The sequence below is a fragment of the Moschus berezovskii genome, chromosome 9, assembly GCF_049115385.1.
Source record: "Moschus berezovskii isolate FMDL1 chromosome 9, NW_MosBer_1.0, whole genome shotgun sequence".
NCBI classification, from domain to species: domain Eukaryota; kingdom Metazoa; phylum Chordata; class Mammalia; order Artiodactyla; family Moschidae; genus Moschus; species Moschus berezovskii.
Window position 1 is genome coordinate 59020948 of NC_142468.1, and position 16176 is coordinate 59037123.

At 48.6% G+C, this 16176-nt stretch overlaps 1 protein-coding gene across 1 annotated transcript; it reads right to left on the bottom strand.

Moving 5' to 3' along the window:
* Window positions 1–1735: 1735 nt before the first annotated feature.
* OAZ2 (ornithine decarboxylase antizyme 2) lies at window positions 1736–13529 on the bottom strand. Its single transcript, XM_055435729.2, is given in 6 exon segments — window positions 1736–2105; window positions 2329–2414; window positions 3157–3332; window positions 4504–4584; window positions 4586–4661; window positions 13323–13529. Coding segments are annotated over 6 exon segments (570 nt in total). The 5' UTR covers window positions 13343–13529; the 3' UTR covers window positions 1736–1974.
* Between the last annotated feature and the right edge of the window lie 2647 nt (window positions 13530–16176).

The window sequence follows — 16176 nt, forward strand, 5'->3', positions numbered from 1 at the left end:
CCCCGGCAGTGGGAGTGCAGATTCCTAACCACTGAACCACCAGGGAAATCCCTAGGCCCAGACTTTCTCTACTAATACCACGTGGGATGGAGGTGTTGCACTCACTTCTTTTCATAAATGTTATATAGGGTCCAAGGTTAATGACTTGGTCCAGTATGAAAACACAAGCTCCACACGGAACAATGTGAAAATGCACCAAAGACTCAGAAAGAAAATAAGGACAGCCAAAGTTCAACAGTAAGTAAAAAGTTCTAAAGTCATAGGAGGAGGAGGAACATCCCCAGTACTTCATTTGGGAAAGCAGAAGCAAAAGGAAAAAAAAACAAACACTAGTAAACCCTTGAGAGACAACATAGGTGAAGCGGATTCTATCCCCCTCCAGTGCCACTGAGAGGTGATTCATCAGGCTGGTGGTACAGGGGAAGGGCAGCCGTGCCTTAGGGCACTGGGCTCCAAAAGAAGAACACTGTCTTCCTAGGGAAGATGAGCTCCGCTTCCTTCAGACACCCCCCCAGGAACAGGAATGTCAGGCAGCTCTGTGGAAGCCAGAACCCAGTTTCAAGACCTGGCCTTCTAGACAAAAAAGAAGTCAGGTCCTGGTATGTCTAGCCTCTACTCTGGGTGCAGCTCTGTGTAACATACCTGTCTCCAGGGGGCTCCAGCATTCTGTCCCAGACTCCTAGCAACCCCTTGCTTTGCGTTGTAATGTGGCCCCAGAGACCTCAGCTGTTTGTCCTGATGCAAGGCGGCTTTTTTCCTGAGAAGCGTGTATCACACCCCTGCTGGGCTCTAGACTCAAAAGACACCAGTAGAAGGAAGCCAGCCCTGGTTGAGGAGTAAAGGACAGACCAACCACAACTTTAAAACAGTTTATTGACACACTAACACAACACACTTGCCTCCCTGACACCCCCTCCCCCCTCACCCAATCTAGCTCTCTCCCCCTTCCTTCCCCCTTAGAACAAGCTGTTCAGTGAAAACAGAAAAGGGCAGGCCACTTCTACACCCTCAGTCCCACGAAAGCCCCGTAGAACAAGGTCTCAGGCACTACTCAGAACCTGTTAGGGAAAGGAGGCAGTTAGCACTAGACTCAGCCAAGCAGAGGCATCCAGTCCCTAACAGCAAATTCCCCCTCAACCCCAAGGCCCTGAGTTGCTATTCCTCTTCCTCTCTGCTGTTTGCGACCCTAGGAAGGAGACACCTTGGGGCCTAGGCCTGCAGCCCAGAGCAAGAACTCCTGGCCATAATCTGAGAATTGGAGTTTGGCTAGTGTTTTTTAAGACCCAGGCACCCCCAAAATAAAGCCCTGGTGGTAGGAGTAACTTCAATGCCCCTATTTTGAATGCACTGATAACAAACAGATTAAGCCAGTTTAACCAAATGCCAGAATAACGCTAAGCTGTAAAGGAGGGGTCAGACCTGCTTTCTCCAGGCCAGATACAGATGCACAGAGAGAAGCCCAGGTGGAGTGTCAAAAAACAATAGAAGGACACTGCCCAGGGGCTGAAAAGCCTATACGCCAGAGTTCCCTGGGTGACAGGAAGCAAGGAAAGAAAATACACAAGTCTTAAAGAACAAAAAAGAAAGCCCAACAGCACGGTTACCTGAGCCCGACAGTGCTGTCCCCAGCCCTCAAGGCCTGGCCCCTGGATGCAGACAGTCCCTCCCCTCTGGGCAATGTCCTCCCCTAGGCTAGATAGAGCACATCACACAGCGCAGTTTAAAAAGCTTCTAATGCCAGTTCATAAACATCTTCATTTACTATTGGTGATTACATGTGAATAATATGTTTATACTGTTCTTTATGGAAAACAATTTCAACGAGTCAACTCCAAGAACACAACAGGCAACCCTCACCCTGAGCCCCTCAGTGTCCTTCCCTGGACAGCAAGAAGACCCCTCCTCTGTCTCAGGGCTGCCTAACTTCCCCGCTTCCCCCACTGTGGCTCTTGGGCAAAGCATCCTCTTTGACCATTAGTCCTCATCGGACAAGTTCTGGTCCAGGGGGTAAACCATGAACATCACATCTGGTCGAGAGGGGACACAGGGATGGCCTGGACGCACAATCTCAAAGCCCAAGAAGCTGAAAGTCTTCAGGAGTGGAGCTGCAGAAAAAAGTGTAAAAAAAGATTCTGATAAGAAACAAAGGTAGGCTAAATCAAGGGAAAACCCAAAACAAAGATGGAATAAATGCACTGGCCTTTCCTAAATTTGGGCACAACCAATCCCATGATTTCCTAGGGTTTATATGTCAAACTCAGGAGCCCCACCTCACTAGAAGCCCCCTTTTCCCTCCCCAGCCTGGTCTCAAGCTGCTCAGCCCCTCACCTCTGTCTTCCCGGCCCTTCCTGAAGCAGATGAAGACGTAGTTCACTTTCATCTTCTCTTCAGCAAACTCTAGCAGTGCTAACAATCTGCAGGAAGCAAAGAAAACCACTCAAGCCCACTGCCACCTGTGGACCTCACCCCACCCTGCTATACCCCCTGCTGCAAAGGCTTTTCTGAGGCTTACAGTCAGCACTGTAAATAGGGAAGCTTCAAGGAGAACTTCCTATTTCAAGACCTCAGGAGCCCTGAGTACGGAAAAAAAATAAAACCACAATCACTAAGAAAACTGTTACAGAATTCTCTCTTCCAGGAGTTAAGGTTCTTCGTCTGAAATTAATACTAGCTAACTTAATCAATGCAATTTACAAGAAAGTATGGAGCCTAGGAAGAGAACCCAGTTTCTCAGGGGCCCTCCAAAGTTGCCAAGTCTGATGGTGACCACTTGCTGCCGAGAGGAACTCTGGGCCCTACCTCCACCTAAAAGGACTTCAAGAGGCTGAAGAACGCCACTCACAAGAACGCCATCCTCAGGGCTCCTTCTTCCACAACTGGGTGCTTGGAGGGCCATGCCCAATCCAATGAAATTCCACGGCTTCTTTGAGCTTCTGGCCGTTTAAACCACACCGTTATATGATAAGAATTTGGTTAATGTGGTAATGATCTGCTTTCATTATCACAGGCCCATTTTACTGGCTAAAACTAACCTTTAAAAAAATGGTATATACTTGGGCAGCGCTAGGGGAGAAGGCTGGCCATCTGCTGCCCCCAGGAAGCACACGCCCTTCTCCGGAGTGGGCTTCCAGCCCTTACCCAACACTTGCTCCTTACCCTTCTTTGCTCCCATCAGCTAATAATCCATCTGGAATTTCTACAAATAGGCTCTGGCTGGACAGGACTGCATCCCAGGAAGAGACCTTCACCTCGGTGACCTCATACTGGAAGTGGACGATGTGAGGCTTTCCATCATTCACAGGGAGGTCCTGGGTCACAGTGAGCTTCTCGTCCTGGGAGGAGATCAGGTCAGAGGACCAGGTCACTACTGCTTCTGGCCACATCAAAGGCTCCCCAACCTAGGTGGTGCTGGGAGCCCTCCTGGGTCAACCTCAGGGTAGCATGTGACAGGGCACACTGGAACATCAGAGCAACATGCTGCCTAAATGGAGCCATCACTCACTGGGTGTGAGACCAGCTGGTGGTGGCTAAATGCCAGCATGATTGGAAGGGAATATTTACCAAGAGCCCACTGGTTGTCAAGTACTGTACAAGGTACTTTCCCATTTTTCCATCACTGCAAGACCTTGAGGTAGGCATCAGCATCCCCACTTTAAACCTAAGATACCAGGGGCCCAGTAGAATCAAGCACCTGACCCAAGATTCCACAGTGAGTAAACGGCAGAGCTAAGATTCAAATGGGGTCTCCCTAACTGAAAGCCATGCTTGTCCCCCCCAATATTGTGTTACTTCCCTTCCCTCTGAAACAGAATCATCAGAAACAAATGAGGATGTTCCTGAGGCTCAGCGGGGGCACAGGTCAACCCAAGCTGGTTCTGGGTGACTGCAGAGTCCATGTTGTCACCCTTGCCACCGTCTCAAGAGCCCAGGACTCAGCTACCCTGCCACCCCTCAATGCCAGTCTCAGGGAGATGCTAAACCAACCTCTGGGCTCACAGATTAAAAGGCAGCAAAGTCTGTCCCAGCCCAGACCAATCTCAGAACAGACTCCCAGGGTTCTCAACAGCTACTGGGCTGTGCCCTGAGCTGCCAGGGTGACCCTCTCGTTACCACCCCCCACCCTGCAACATGCAGTACCCCACGCCCTTGGTATGGACAAAGGGAAAAGCCCTCCTGGCCCTTGGCATTTCTCAGGAGAAAATGAAGAGCTGCACCAACAAGCGCTCATGCATTCCTCCACTCCCCAGTGCCCCTAGCCCTAGCTGTGCCCCCTCACTCACGACCCAGAGCCAGCACTTAAGAGCTGACCTAAGCTAAGACAACAGGGCGTCTGCTTGGTGCTCCCCAAAAGCTTCCCAGCAGCTTCAGTTCAAAGTCCTCCCCAGTTCCACTACTGACCTAAGACTCAAAAGACTAAGGAAAGCCATTGCTGCCCTTAAGCAGCCACTCAGCAGTGTCTGAGGAGGACACTGCTCCAAGCCTTCCATCCCATAGTCCCCTTACCTTATATATTAGAGCTGAGAGAGAAGGATCCCTGCCGCCCCCTCGCCCACCGGGGATCTTCGACAGTGGGTGAGGGGCATCAGGAGCACCACAGAGGCCCCGGAACAATGTGCCTGCAGCACTGGAGCTGGGGACAGTTACTCAAAGGCAAAATACTACTGCAAGAGATAAAGACATTGAGACAGCAATCAAAGTTCTGAAGATTTAACTCAGCATTCCACCCACCACTGCCCTGGTTCTCCCTCAACTGCCCCAGTCCTTCCCGCTACCTCTCTCAGAACTCCTCCTTAAAGGCAAACCCACCATCCTACAGAGGCACAGAGAGGCTCGGAGGACTCAGGGTGAGGCCGGATGTCTGATCAAAGGAGCCCCCGTCAAACGTCAAACAAATCTCCATGACACCAGCAGACCTTGGGAGGAACCAGATGCTGGCTAGACTGCTAAGCAGAGAGCCCCAGACCCCCACCAGCCCATCTCCTCACCCTAAGTGTCTCAACAACCTGTGTGACAGAATCACAAAGCCTCCACAATCGCCTCAGGGTGGAGAGGCATATAGGGCTTAGAAAGTCACAGGGGCTAGCACCATTGTCCCTGAGGAACTCCCAAGGCCATGTCTCCAATGATGGCCTCCCCAACCTGAACAATGGAACTAAACAAAAAATCACCCAAATCCCTCTAGAGTCTAGAACTGAGTCAAACCCAGGGATCTGGCTCCTGGAGAGGAGATGCACCACAGTACAGAGTATTACGGTATCTGAGTTAGTCTGCGGCATACCACCAAAAGCAGACTTGCCCTTTGCTGGACCTCGGCATGCATGGGAGTTCAGGTAATACCCGTGTGGTCAGAAGGGTCACTCAAGTGAATGTATATTGCAGGCGTGGGGGTTGCTGGGACCTGAGTGAGGAAGCCAGTCATCGGCTGGGCCACAGAGGGTGAATGGCTCTGAAGGAACCCCCTGTCGCCTTCAGATGTGTGCCCTTCCTGGCTACCATGATTTTCAGGTGGACCCAACAGAGCTCCAGAGCTACTCCACTGCCTTCTTTGAACCCAATTTACTGGCTCTTTAGGCTGAGATATGGCTCACTCCACAGGCAAAGGGCAAGTGAAGCAAGCAAAGAGGAAAACTGTCTGTACATGTAACACCGTGACTCAGCAACAGGCCTGGCCCTGGCACAGTGGCCAGGCAGCAGTAACATATAGGTGAGGGTGCGGCAGCGGGGTGCTGGAGCCAGATCACCCAACTGTGCACATCTCTTCCCAACCAGAGCTGTGTTTAGTGACAGCGTGTTGGTAACTTGAATCAGCCACAGGGCAAATATTTAAACCACAGAAATCAGCATATACCATAAACCACGGCCTTGGTTCCCTGAAAACCCTTTGTAAAATAATGAGGCACCGTTCTACACACTGTCCTTTGCTTTCAATGGCACAGCGTCATCTGGATTCTTTGCTTAGTGACAGAACTAAAACTCACACCTAACATTTGGAAAAATAACCAGAGACACAGCCCCCTGAGACCCTCAGTACTAAGAGACATACAGAGGCATTCCAGCTGAGCCAGGAAGCCCCAAAGCATCACCTCTGTAGCTCAGCTCCTCTGTTCTCTCAAGGATTTCAGCCAGGGGCCTGAAATTACACTTGGAAATTTTGCTGGGAGATGAAGTGGGCCCAGAGGAGCATCAACACCTGGGGATCAACCACATGACCACCTCGCACCTCCTCCGGAGAGCCTTGGGGCATCCTCATCTCCCTCCCAAGGCCTCAACCAACAGCTACTAGCAGAAGGGGCATGACAGAAGACTGTGCTGTTTTCAAGATCAGGGCCTGTTTTCTCCTGGGGACAATGAGTTGTTAAAATCTTCACCTTCCAGTGTGTTAAGGGATAGAAAAATGGAGTGTCCAGGCCAGAATAAAAGAAGACAAAGGTAGGAGTTTCCCCAAGCAAAGGCACACACCCACCCCTTATGCAGTGGGTTCCTCCCCATTCCCTGGAGACCACCTTCAGGCCTCGGTGGAGGTTCCTTCAGGAGCACCAGGTAGGTTGGACCACTGGAGAAAGCTGGCTCACTTGTACTGGTCAGTAGGGCTAGCGAGGGACTGAGGGTAGACAGCCGAGATGTAGACTTGTGTATCAGGGTAACTGCAGGGGTTCATAAAATAAGCAGATCGCCAAGGCCCTAGCAGTTCTAAAATTCTGGTGCTAACTCACTTCCAGAAAAATTATTCCTCAATGCTCTCTAGATGGGAGAGCTACTTTAAACCCCGATCTGCATTCCAACCACCACCTTTTTTCTGAACTAATTTTCACTTGCAAATAGTAGAAGTAATGGGGCCAACCCACTGAAAAGAATAAGATGGGTTTTCTCTTTTTTAGATCCAGAAGCCCCTTTGTCTTCCTAGAAATAAACCCTAGGGCCTGCCCCGCGTCCAGCACTCATCTATGAGCTCGTGATGTTTCTCATGTCATGATCTCACTCCTTCAAATAAAATGCGAGACGTCTAGTCCATGGTAACAAATCATTTACTTTCCCACTCACACAAGGATTCTGGTAACTTTCCTCCCCAACAAAGTCTGCACAGAAAGCAATTGTGGATGTGTGCGTGCGTGCGAGTTGCGGGTGGAAGGGTGTTTCAGGTCCCCACCCTGAGATCTAGCTCCAGTTCCCTACAAGAAACAGCTGGGATCTGGGATAAGCTTAGTAGCTAGCAGTTCACAATCGTTACTTTAATCGCCCATCATATTAGATCTGTTTTTAGTTACTTGCTGTGTAAATGCCAAATTGTTCTCTCAAAAAAAAAAAAAAAACACCTGTCATTTCTGACATGAAAAGGGAAGGGATATGGGTACATATGTCATGGTTAAAGTAATTAAGGGGTATAAAATTGCCCAGCAATGGCCTTCTCATATCAGCTTTAGTGTTCAAAATATTGTGGCAAAATAAGCCACCAACCTTAACAAGAATGTGAATCCTGAAGGAACTTAAGCACAAAAGAAAGTGGCTTTTAAACCCAAGTCTCCCTGTCACAGATCCAAATCAGGTAAGTTTTCATATTCAGTTCAGTCTTGTTTCTACTGGCGCCAATGCCCAGCTTTTTCCTTTCCTTCCCCATATCCTGCTTACTCCACTTGGGGGCAGACATGGTTTAATCTCTACCACCAAAGGATGATTTAAGAAGCTCAGTCTAGAGGCTGAAAAGATCAGACTGATTAAGGAGAATCAAATGTGTCAGACTGAACTCAAACATCCAGCTGGGCTGGTCCTGCTTTTGGAGAAGAAGAAAAAAAAGACCACACTGGAAACGAGGGTGTCAGGTATCCAAGTCAATTCGGAAGAGAGATGGGAGATTAGAGCCGAGCCAATCTGTTGGTGCTTTTATTTTCTCAGTTGTTATCAGACATGTCCTTGGAAACACTCCTCAGGATACATATGAATGCTACCGACTTATCACATCCTGCTGCCTCTAATTTAAAGCATTCTGTGAAACTGCTGTTCAAAATGTCCTTAGCAGGCTGTAATTTCATACGCCAGCTACAGACAGGCAGCGTATGCTAGATGTATTCCTGGGGAATGCTGCTAGTAAACTGACTTTTTATAATTCAAATCCTATTTTTAAATCTCTAGGATGCTTACTAAAGGAAGTAACCTAAAATCTCTTCAGAAAATAAAAAGATTTCCTGCTAAAGAATCACTTCCAGTTGATTTCATGTCAGTTTTGATTTTCACATTTAGTTTGCTCAAAGAGAGTACAGTCTGCTACACAGAGGTTTATACAAAAGTAATTCTGTGGCTAGTTTCTATTCAGCTACATTCAACAAACACTTGAATTCACATTCTCCTTGATATACTTTCAATCATGTTTCACTTGAATCAGTGGCCTAAGCTTATCGGGTTTATACCCTCTCTTTCTGATTTCCATTCCCTGATAGAGGGTCAAATGGCCTTGGTATTACAGACCTTATGGTATCAATCGAAAAGACATAAAAACCCACATTCCCAAGCATTCTACATTCATTCCCCTCGTTCAGCCTCTTCTGACCCACTCCTGTCTCAGCCCTGCCTCACAGAATTCTCTCTCTAGGGGCCCTGACTACCCTTCACACAGGCTGCTTTTACTCCAAGATGGTCTCTGATGACTAATCCCTATGCAGCAGAGAGAGACCAATTCAGGGTTGCCATCACACTGAGCTAAAGAGAAATGGGAAGAAAGGTGGGAGGTGAATGGCCACCTTCAGTCTAATGTGAGCCCAGAGGCTGATTTCCAGCTGCCGATTCCTTTTCCATATGAGAGAGGGGCCTGGTCAGATGCCAGGCATAAGTCATCTCACTAGGGCTGTTATGTGTGCCAAAGGGAGTCTACTTGCTGAGCATGATTATAAAGAAAATGACATCACCACTCTGAATCACAAACTGAAAGCAACACTGGGTTCTGGTTGATTTTCCACAAGAAACACACTTACGGTGGCAGTTAGAATATCTACGTCTCTGAGATTTGCTTATCGCGTTACACAGCGGATACTGCTAGATTTTCCGCCAAAGGTAGGCAAAACTACACATGCTGCCAGAGATGGGGACATGGCTAGGTGATCATGCTTCCAAATAGGATCTTAATTTTGCATTTCAGATACCTCAATTTAGTTTGTATAGTAAGTTCATCTCCCAGTTCCAGCCTCTCTTCCCAGGATAGAATTACTTCATTGTTTATACACAATCAAAGGCCTGGGGAATTTTCTTGACGCTTATCTTATACAAAGCATTTTACTCTGCTGCTGCTAACCAGAAACCACCTATTTTGTTCACTTCAAGTAACAAAATTCTTGCTAACCTACTTGGCCATTTCTGGTCTATAGATTTCAATTAGGCTTCACAGCCTTCCAAATCATGGTATCAGCTTGAATCAACACTGTATAGTTTCAAAAAGGGATGAATTACTTTTTTTTTTCTAGAAATACACATATATAACATTCCTCTACCCCATACTTCAGTCCCCATTTTTTGTATTTCTGAGTTGCTCTGAGGCTAAATTTGGATTTCTTGGCAAAGTGAAGAATTACTATTATTAGTCCACACAGCTTTCTAAAGCTTACCTCCAATTTGGGGGGATTCCTGACTATGCTAGGATTGTCTCTCTCTCTCTCTCTGTGGGGATGACCTTGAAGGCACATCAAAGGAAAACTTGCTCTCCCTACCACTCCACACCCAACGAGTCATAGTGCCAATAAATAAGGAATAATCAAAACCAAATTCTTGGTGGGAGAGACAGAAATCCCACTACTCAGGGAACCATTCAGTGAAGATGCTCAGGGTCACTAGGATGTGCCCTTGTACCCTGGCTGCTCCACCACCCCGGAAAACCACCTGTGGAACCAAATGCTTCTCCTCCAAGAATATCAGACACAGACTGATTATAAGGCTATGAAGCGAGGGCAAGCTCTTCTCCACACACTGTACTGTCAAAAGGTACTAAGCAAGCCCTAGACAGACACTTACTGCCCCCACAATTCAGGGAGAGAAAGGTCCATGAAGCTTGATTTACTTGGATTTAAACCTGTTGCTCAAAAACCATAATAAAAGTTCTTGTAGTAATGTCTTCTTCCCTCCCCCACCATTAGGAATTTTGATATTTTGGAGGTACTGATCAGAACAAAACTGGAAAAGAAGAGCCTTGTTTTCAAAACATACTGCAGGCTCCTCTGTAACTGTTTCTTCCAGGAAACCAAGCCTCCACCTCTTGAGTATTTCACTGAAGACAGCAAAGCTCCAAAGCCCATCCCCTACCCAATGTGCATTCAACCATTGCTCGCCCCTCTGTGGACAGAAAACATCAATACACTGACTGGGAAGAACGTCTGGATCTTAATCCAAATCCTTAGTTAGAGGTCTACCAGGATTCCTTTTAGAAAGTCAGAGGCAGGCCAGAGGAGGCTCAGAAACATGCTATAGAAACAGGACTGCCATAACTCAAAGAAACCAGACACCCTGCACACACCACCCCACCCCCAGGCCAGAGTGGAGGAGCCTGATCCTGGGCTCCTGCCCAGGCCTCTCAGGCCAGCTGGCTCCTCCCTCCACCTGTCTTTCACACAGCCAAGCCCCTCAAATTACCAACACGCTAAGCAAGGGTTCTCTGGAGACAAGCAAGCCTGTTTTGCCACTTAGGAGTCTGGAAGAAATCTTCAAAGTTAAGTGAACCCAACCCTCTCTTTTTTTTAACATGTGAGCACATTGGCAAAGCCAGGACTGGAACTCACAGTGGGTGAAGACCTTATAAACTGGTCCCCAAGTGCTCAACTCTCGGGGCTCAGGCTGCAAAGGATTTGGCACCTAGACCAGTTCAGTCTGGAGGACTCTAGAGAAGGCCTGCTGAGACCACACCACCACTTTCCAAATCCCACTGCAGAGACAAGAACCGAAGACTAGAAAAGAAAAACCCATCTCACAAAACCCTGGGATTTCTGGCAGGTTCCTCAGCTTTCCTCTGCCCCTGCACTTCATCATGTCCTCTCATACCTGGGTTCTATCCTCAGCACACACAGTCTTCTTTACCACAAGCAACATCTTTCGCATCCAGCACCACCCAACTACATATCCACCTCCACCTCCTCAGCTCCAGAGGACTGGTTTAGAGAAAATGAAATAAGGGACTGCAGAGGAAGATGGATATCGAGAGTCTTGGAAAAGGGAAACAGCACCAGAATGGGGCTCTAGGTAAAGAGGGCTTGGGAGGTTGGGGTACTGGGTCAAACAGGGCCATTACAAGCCAGGAAATGAGTGAATTTTCTTTCTGCATGTAGGGAAGAAACGAGGATGTGGGAGCTAGATAAGTCTAAGAATTAGAAGAAAGTGGCTAATGGCTGAGAACTGAGTAACAAGGTAGAATTTAAGAGGCTGCTGCAGATATCTTGCATATCTCTGGAGAAATCTTGGAACAGTTCTGGAGAGTTCCTGGGAGAGGACGACTAAGAAATCCCTGAAGATGACAATACCCTTTTCCTCAGAGAAAGGGCTGACACCCACTAAAGGAATATGATGGGAAGGGTCTTCTCAGAGGAAGGGAGAGGAGGCAGTGTTTCTCAACCCTGGTGGCCCATTAGAGAGCTTCAAAATATATGCTAATACCAGGCCCCACCCTAGGCTAATTACACAAGATCTTTGAAGGGTGGGGGCCAAGGGACTGATTTTTCACAGGTGAACCTAGGGTTGAGAAACACTGAGATGCAAAAAAAAAAAAAAGCTGAAAACTCAGATGGAATATTTAAGGATCGGGCTGCTAAAGGAATGGGAAATAGCAAGTTAGAGACCATTTTTTATGAGAAGGGAACCCAAGTGTGAGAGAAACTTTGAGTGGTAGTTAAGAGCTCTGTGTGAAGAAAAGCAATAAGGAGGGCTACGTTCTTAAGAGGAACTAAAATCCATTTCTTCTAGACAGACCATGGCACAACTTAAGGATGATCTGCAGGGAATGAGTCCGCTTGCAAAACAATGAGGCTCAAGTGAGCGGCAGAAGCCAGAAGGCCAAATCTGGAGACAAAGAGCCTGGTGTGGGGAACTAATGAGCTTCAAGCTCACTCTGGAGGGGGCAGCAACAAGTCTTGGGAAACAATGAGGAAGAGAATTAGAACCCAGTTTGTAAATATAAAAGCCATCCTGATGTATAAGCAGCTGGGGTTAAAAATCATGGGAAATTAGGAAACAATTTCACAGAAGAACCTGGGGGAGAAATATGGGATATGCTGGAGGGAGAGATGCATGACGAGGGCTGCCTTGGAGAAAAAGAGAAGTAGAAAAAGGAAAACTGAATAATGAACTCTGCTGAGTGTCCACAGGGGGAAGTATATATGAAGCAACTGGTGCTCAGTATCAGAAAGATGTGCAGCCTTTCTCGACAATTACTGGGGGAAAGCTGGGGTCAGGTTTTGAGGGAGAAAACTTGCACAGGCCCAGTGAACAGAATATGAGGACTAATTTGAAAGTGCTGGAGGTACAGGTAAAGGGGGCAGGTCTCCAACAGAAGCTGAATGGGCTGAGTTCTGTGATCTAATATTCTAGAAGTGGGGTTCAGTTAGGATGGGAGGAGTAACAGCAGTCATGAGACAAAGTGTTTAAAGGGTAGGAGTGTTTAAAAAACTGTTAGGGGGAACGGCATTAGGGGAACAGGATGGCGGACAGGAGTCAAGCCCAAAGTGAGAAAAAAAGATGATGTTGTGAGACAGGGGAAACGGGGCCTAATTGGGGAAAGGGGTGTCTAAGGAGGACGGGAGAGAAAAGATGAAGCTGGAGTGAGGGACCAAGGGGAGGGCCAAGCATCACTGTAAAGGCTATTAGGCCTGGGGTGGGGGGGCGGTGAGGGTGACAGGTGGGGATAATGGGTCCAGTAGAGAACTGAAGGACGGAGCCAGACCGGGGCCGGGGGGGCAAGGGGGGAAGCAGCGATAAAAGCAGCATCTGGTTGGAAGGTGCAGTTGAAATAAGGGAAGGGATTCAAAGCAGAAGATGGAAACAATTTGGGAAATGGGCCGCCGTTCGGCGGGGCTGAAGGGAAATGTGGACAGGACTGAAAAATTGGGTCCCGGTCCGTGGGGGCTTTACGCCTTGATGAGGGGGATGGGTTGGGCTGGAAGGAGGGAGACTGAAGGGCGGAAGAAGGCCCAGTTGCGGGGCTGGGGCTCGGACTGGGGCGGCTGAAGCAGGGAAGGGAACCCGTGGGGGCCGGCTGGGGCCTTGTAGGAGGGGCGAGAACCGGCTGGGTGGTTGGGGAGGAGGCCCTCTGGAGCAGACGAGGGGAGGATGGGGGCGGGGAGCCTGGACCGGGCCGTTACCTGTCCTGGGTGTTTATCATCCTCGGCGGCTCTGTTCAGGGTGGGAGGAGGCGGCGCAGGGAGTGGGTAGGTGGATGAGTGGGTGAGTGTGGGGTCGCGCGCGGGGGGCCGATCTCGGCGGGCTAAGTCCCTGTCAGGCCGCGGGACCAGAGCCCTCCTCCTGCCTCAGCGAGCGCCTGCCTCCAACTGACCCTCCCCGGCCGCCGCCGACGCCGCCGCAACCGCCCCGCCCCCGAGTGCCTCATCTGCATAGCCCCACCCCAGCGCCGCGCGGTGTCCTGGGAAACTGGGGCCCACAACAAAGGGCAAAGCACCGCCCCGCCTCCGCGCAGGCGCACCAGGGGCCGGTAGGGGCGGGGGGCGGGACCGGGCAGCGGAGGGTGCTGCAGACGGAAAGCAGCTTGCGGGGTTGATCGTGGCTCGGGTGGAGTCGTGGCCGTGGCGGTGTAGTGCCCGGAACGAAATGTTGAGTTTCAAGCGGCATTTCCTGAGCATTGGTCTCTAGCCCTTGTTTGCATGGGGCTGTGTTGGGCTGTGTCATTTGTAGGTCCCAAAATCTTAGGAGTACTACACATGTATTAGTGCCATTTGAGACTAAGCCCAGGCCCACAAATCCGTTACCTCAGCTCATACGCAGATCAATAACCTCAGCTATCACTGAGATCAACAATCTCCGCATCTTACAGACAGGTCTCAAGGGCAACGGTCAAAGCTTAACATTGACTGAGGTCATCTGAAGTTTAATGGCTGTGGGTCAGGATCATAGTCACCTGACAGCAGTAGTGGAAGGAACCAACACTGACTTGTTTAGAGGAGCTTCGCATCACAATCATTCAAGGTTACTAGTTAACAGTCACTGTCCCTAATGAACCTTATCCCAGATCAGTGCCAACAGGTTACAGTCACCGGTGCACAGAACCCTCAGATCACAGTGACTGCGGGCCACAATCACAGACACTTCAGTAGTCGTCAGAGCTTCTGACTCTCACTCTGTCAACCCAGACTACAAACAAGAGCGGTCACATCTCAGGTCACAATGGGCAGCTATCACCTCAAATCCCATTCATTCATTTATTCAACTGATAAATTACTGAGCAGCTACTTACTCTGTGTTCCTGGTGTGTGCTGGAGTCCAGGAATACTCAATGATCAACTAGGCAAAGTTCCTGCCTTGGATGTCACAATCTGATCAGAGGGACATAGGCAGGCCATCATAATATGAGGTAAGTGCTCAATCTGAGGGAGGCCACAGAGAGAGTTACTAGGGAATTAGAGATGTCTTCAAAGAAAGGGTGATCACAATCACTCCAGATCAAAGGTTACTATGAGCCCCAGTTGACAGTAGCCCCAAGACACAAATGTTCCACCTTAGAGCCATGATGCTGTGAAAGTGCTGCACTCAATATGCCAGCAAATTTGGAAAACTCAGCAGTGGCCACAGGACTGGAAAAGGTCAGTCTTCATTCCAACCCCAAAGAAAGGCAATGCCAAAGAATGCTCAAACTACCGCACAATTGCACTCATCTCACACGCTAGTAAAGTCATGCTCAAAATTCTCCAAGCCAGGCTTCAGCAATATGTGAACCGTGAACTCCCAGATGTTCAAGCAGGTTTTAGAAAAGGCAGAGACACCAGAGATCAAATTGCCAACATCCACTGGATCATGGAAAAAGCAAGAGAGTTCCAGAAAAACAGCTATTTCTGCTTCACTGACTATGCCAAAGCCTTTGACTGTGTAGATCACAATAAACTGTGGAACATTCTGAAAGATATGGGAATACCAGACCACCTGACCTGCCTCTTGAGAAACCTGTATGCAGGTCAGGAAGCAACAGTCAGACCTGTACATGGAACAACAGACTGGTTCCAAATAGGAAAAGGAGTACATCAAGGCTGTATATTGTCACCTTACTTATTTAACTTATATGCAGAGTACATCATGAGGAACGCTGGGCTGGAAGAAGCACAAGCTGGAATCAAGATTGCCGGGAGAAATATCAATAACCTCAGATATGCAGATGACACCACCCTTATGGCAGAAAGTGAAGAGGAACTAAAAAGCCTCTGATGAAAGTGAAAGAGGAGAGTGAAAAGTTTGGCTTGAAGCTCAACATTCAGAAAACAAAGATCATGGGAAATAGATGGAAAACAGTGGAAACAGTGTCAGACTTTATTTTTTGGGGCTCCAAAATCACTGCGGATGCTGACTGCAGCCATGAAATTAAAAGACGCTTGCTCCTTGGAAGGAAAGTTATGACCAACCTAGCAAGCATATTAAGAAGCAGAGACATTACTTTGCCAACCAGGGTCCATCTAGTCAAGGCTATGGTTTTTCTCGTGGTCATGTATGGATGTGAGAGTTGGACTGGGAAGAAAGCTGATCACCAAAGAATTGATGCGTTTGAACTGTGGTGCTGGAGAAGACTCTTGAGAGTCCCTTGGACTGCAAGGAGATCCAACCAGTCCATTCTACAGGAGATCAATCCTGGGTGTTCATTGGAAGGACTGATGCTAAAGCTGAAGCTCCAATACTTCGGCCACCTCATGCAACGAGTTGACTCACTGGAAAAGACTCTGATGCTGGGAGGGATTGGGCGCAGGAAGAGAAGGGGACGACAGAGAATGAGATGGCTGGATGTCATCACCGACTCGATGGACATGAGTTTGAGTGAACTCCGGGAGTTGGTGACGGACAGGGAGGCCTGGAGTGCTGTGATTCTTGGGGTTGCAAAGAGTCGGACACGACTGAGCGACTGAACTGAACTGAACTCTTCTTCACAAAAACATGCTTACGGTTTTTAGATGATGGGAATTCAAGGATGGAAGAAAGGCAGGAGCTGCTGAACTAAGGTTT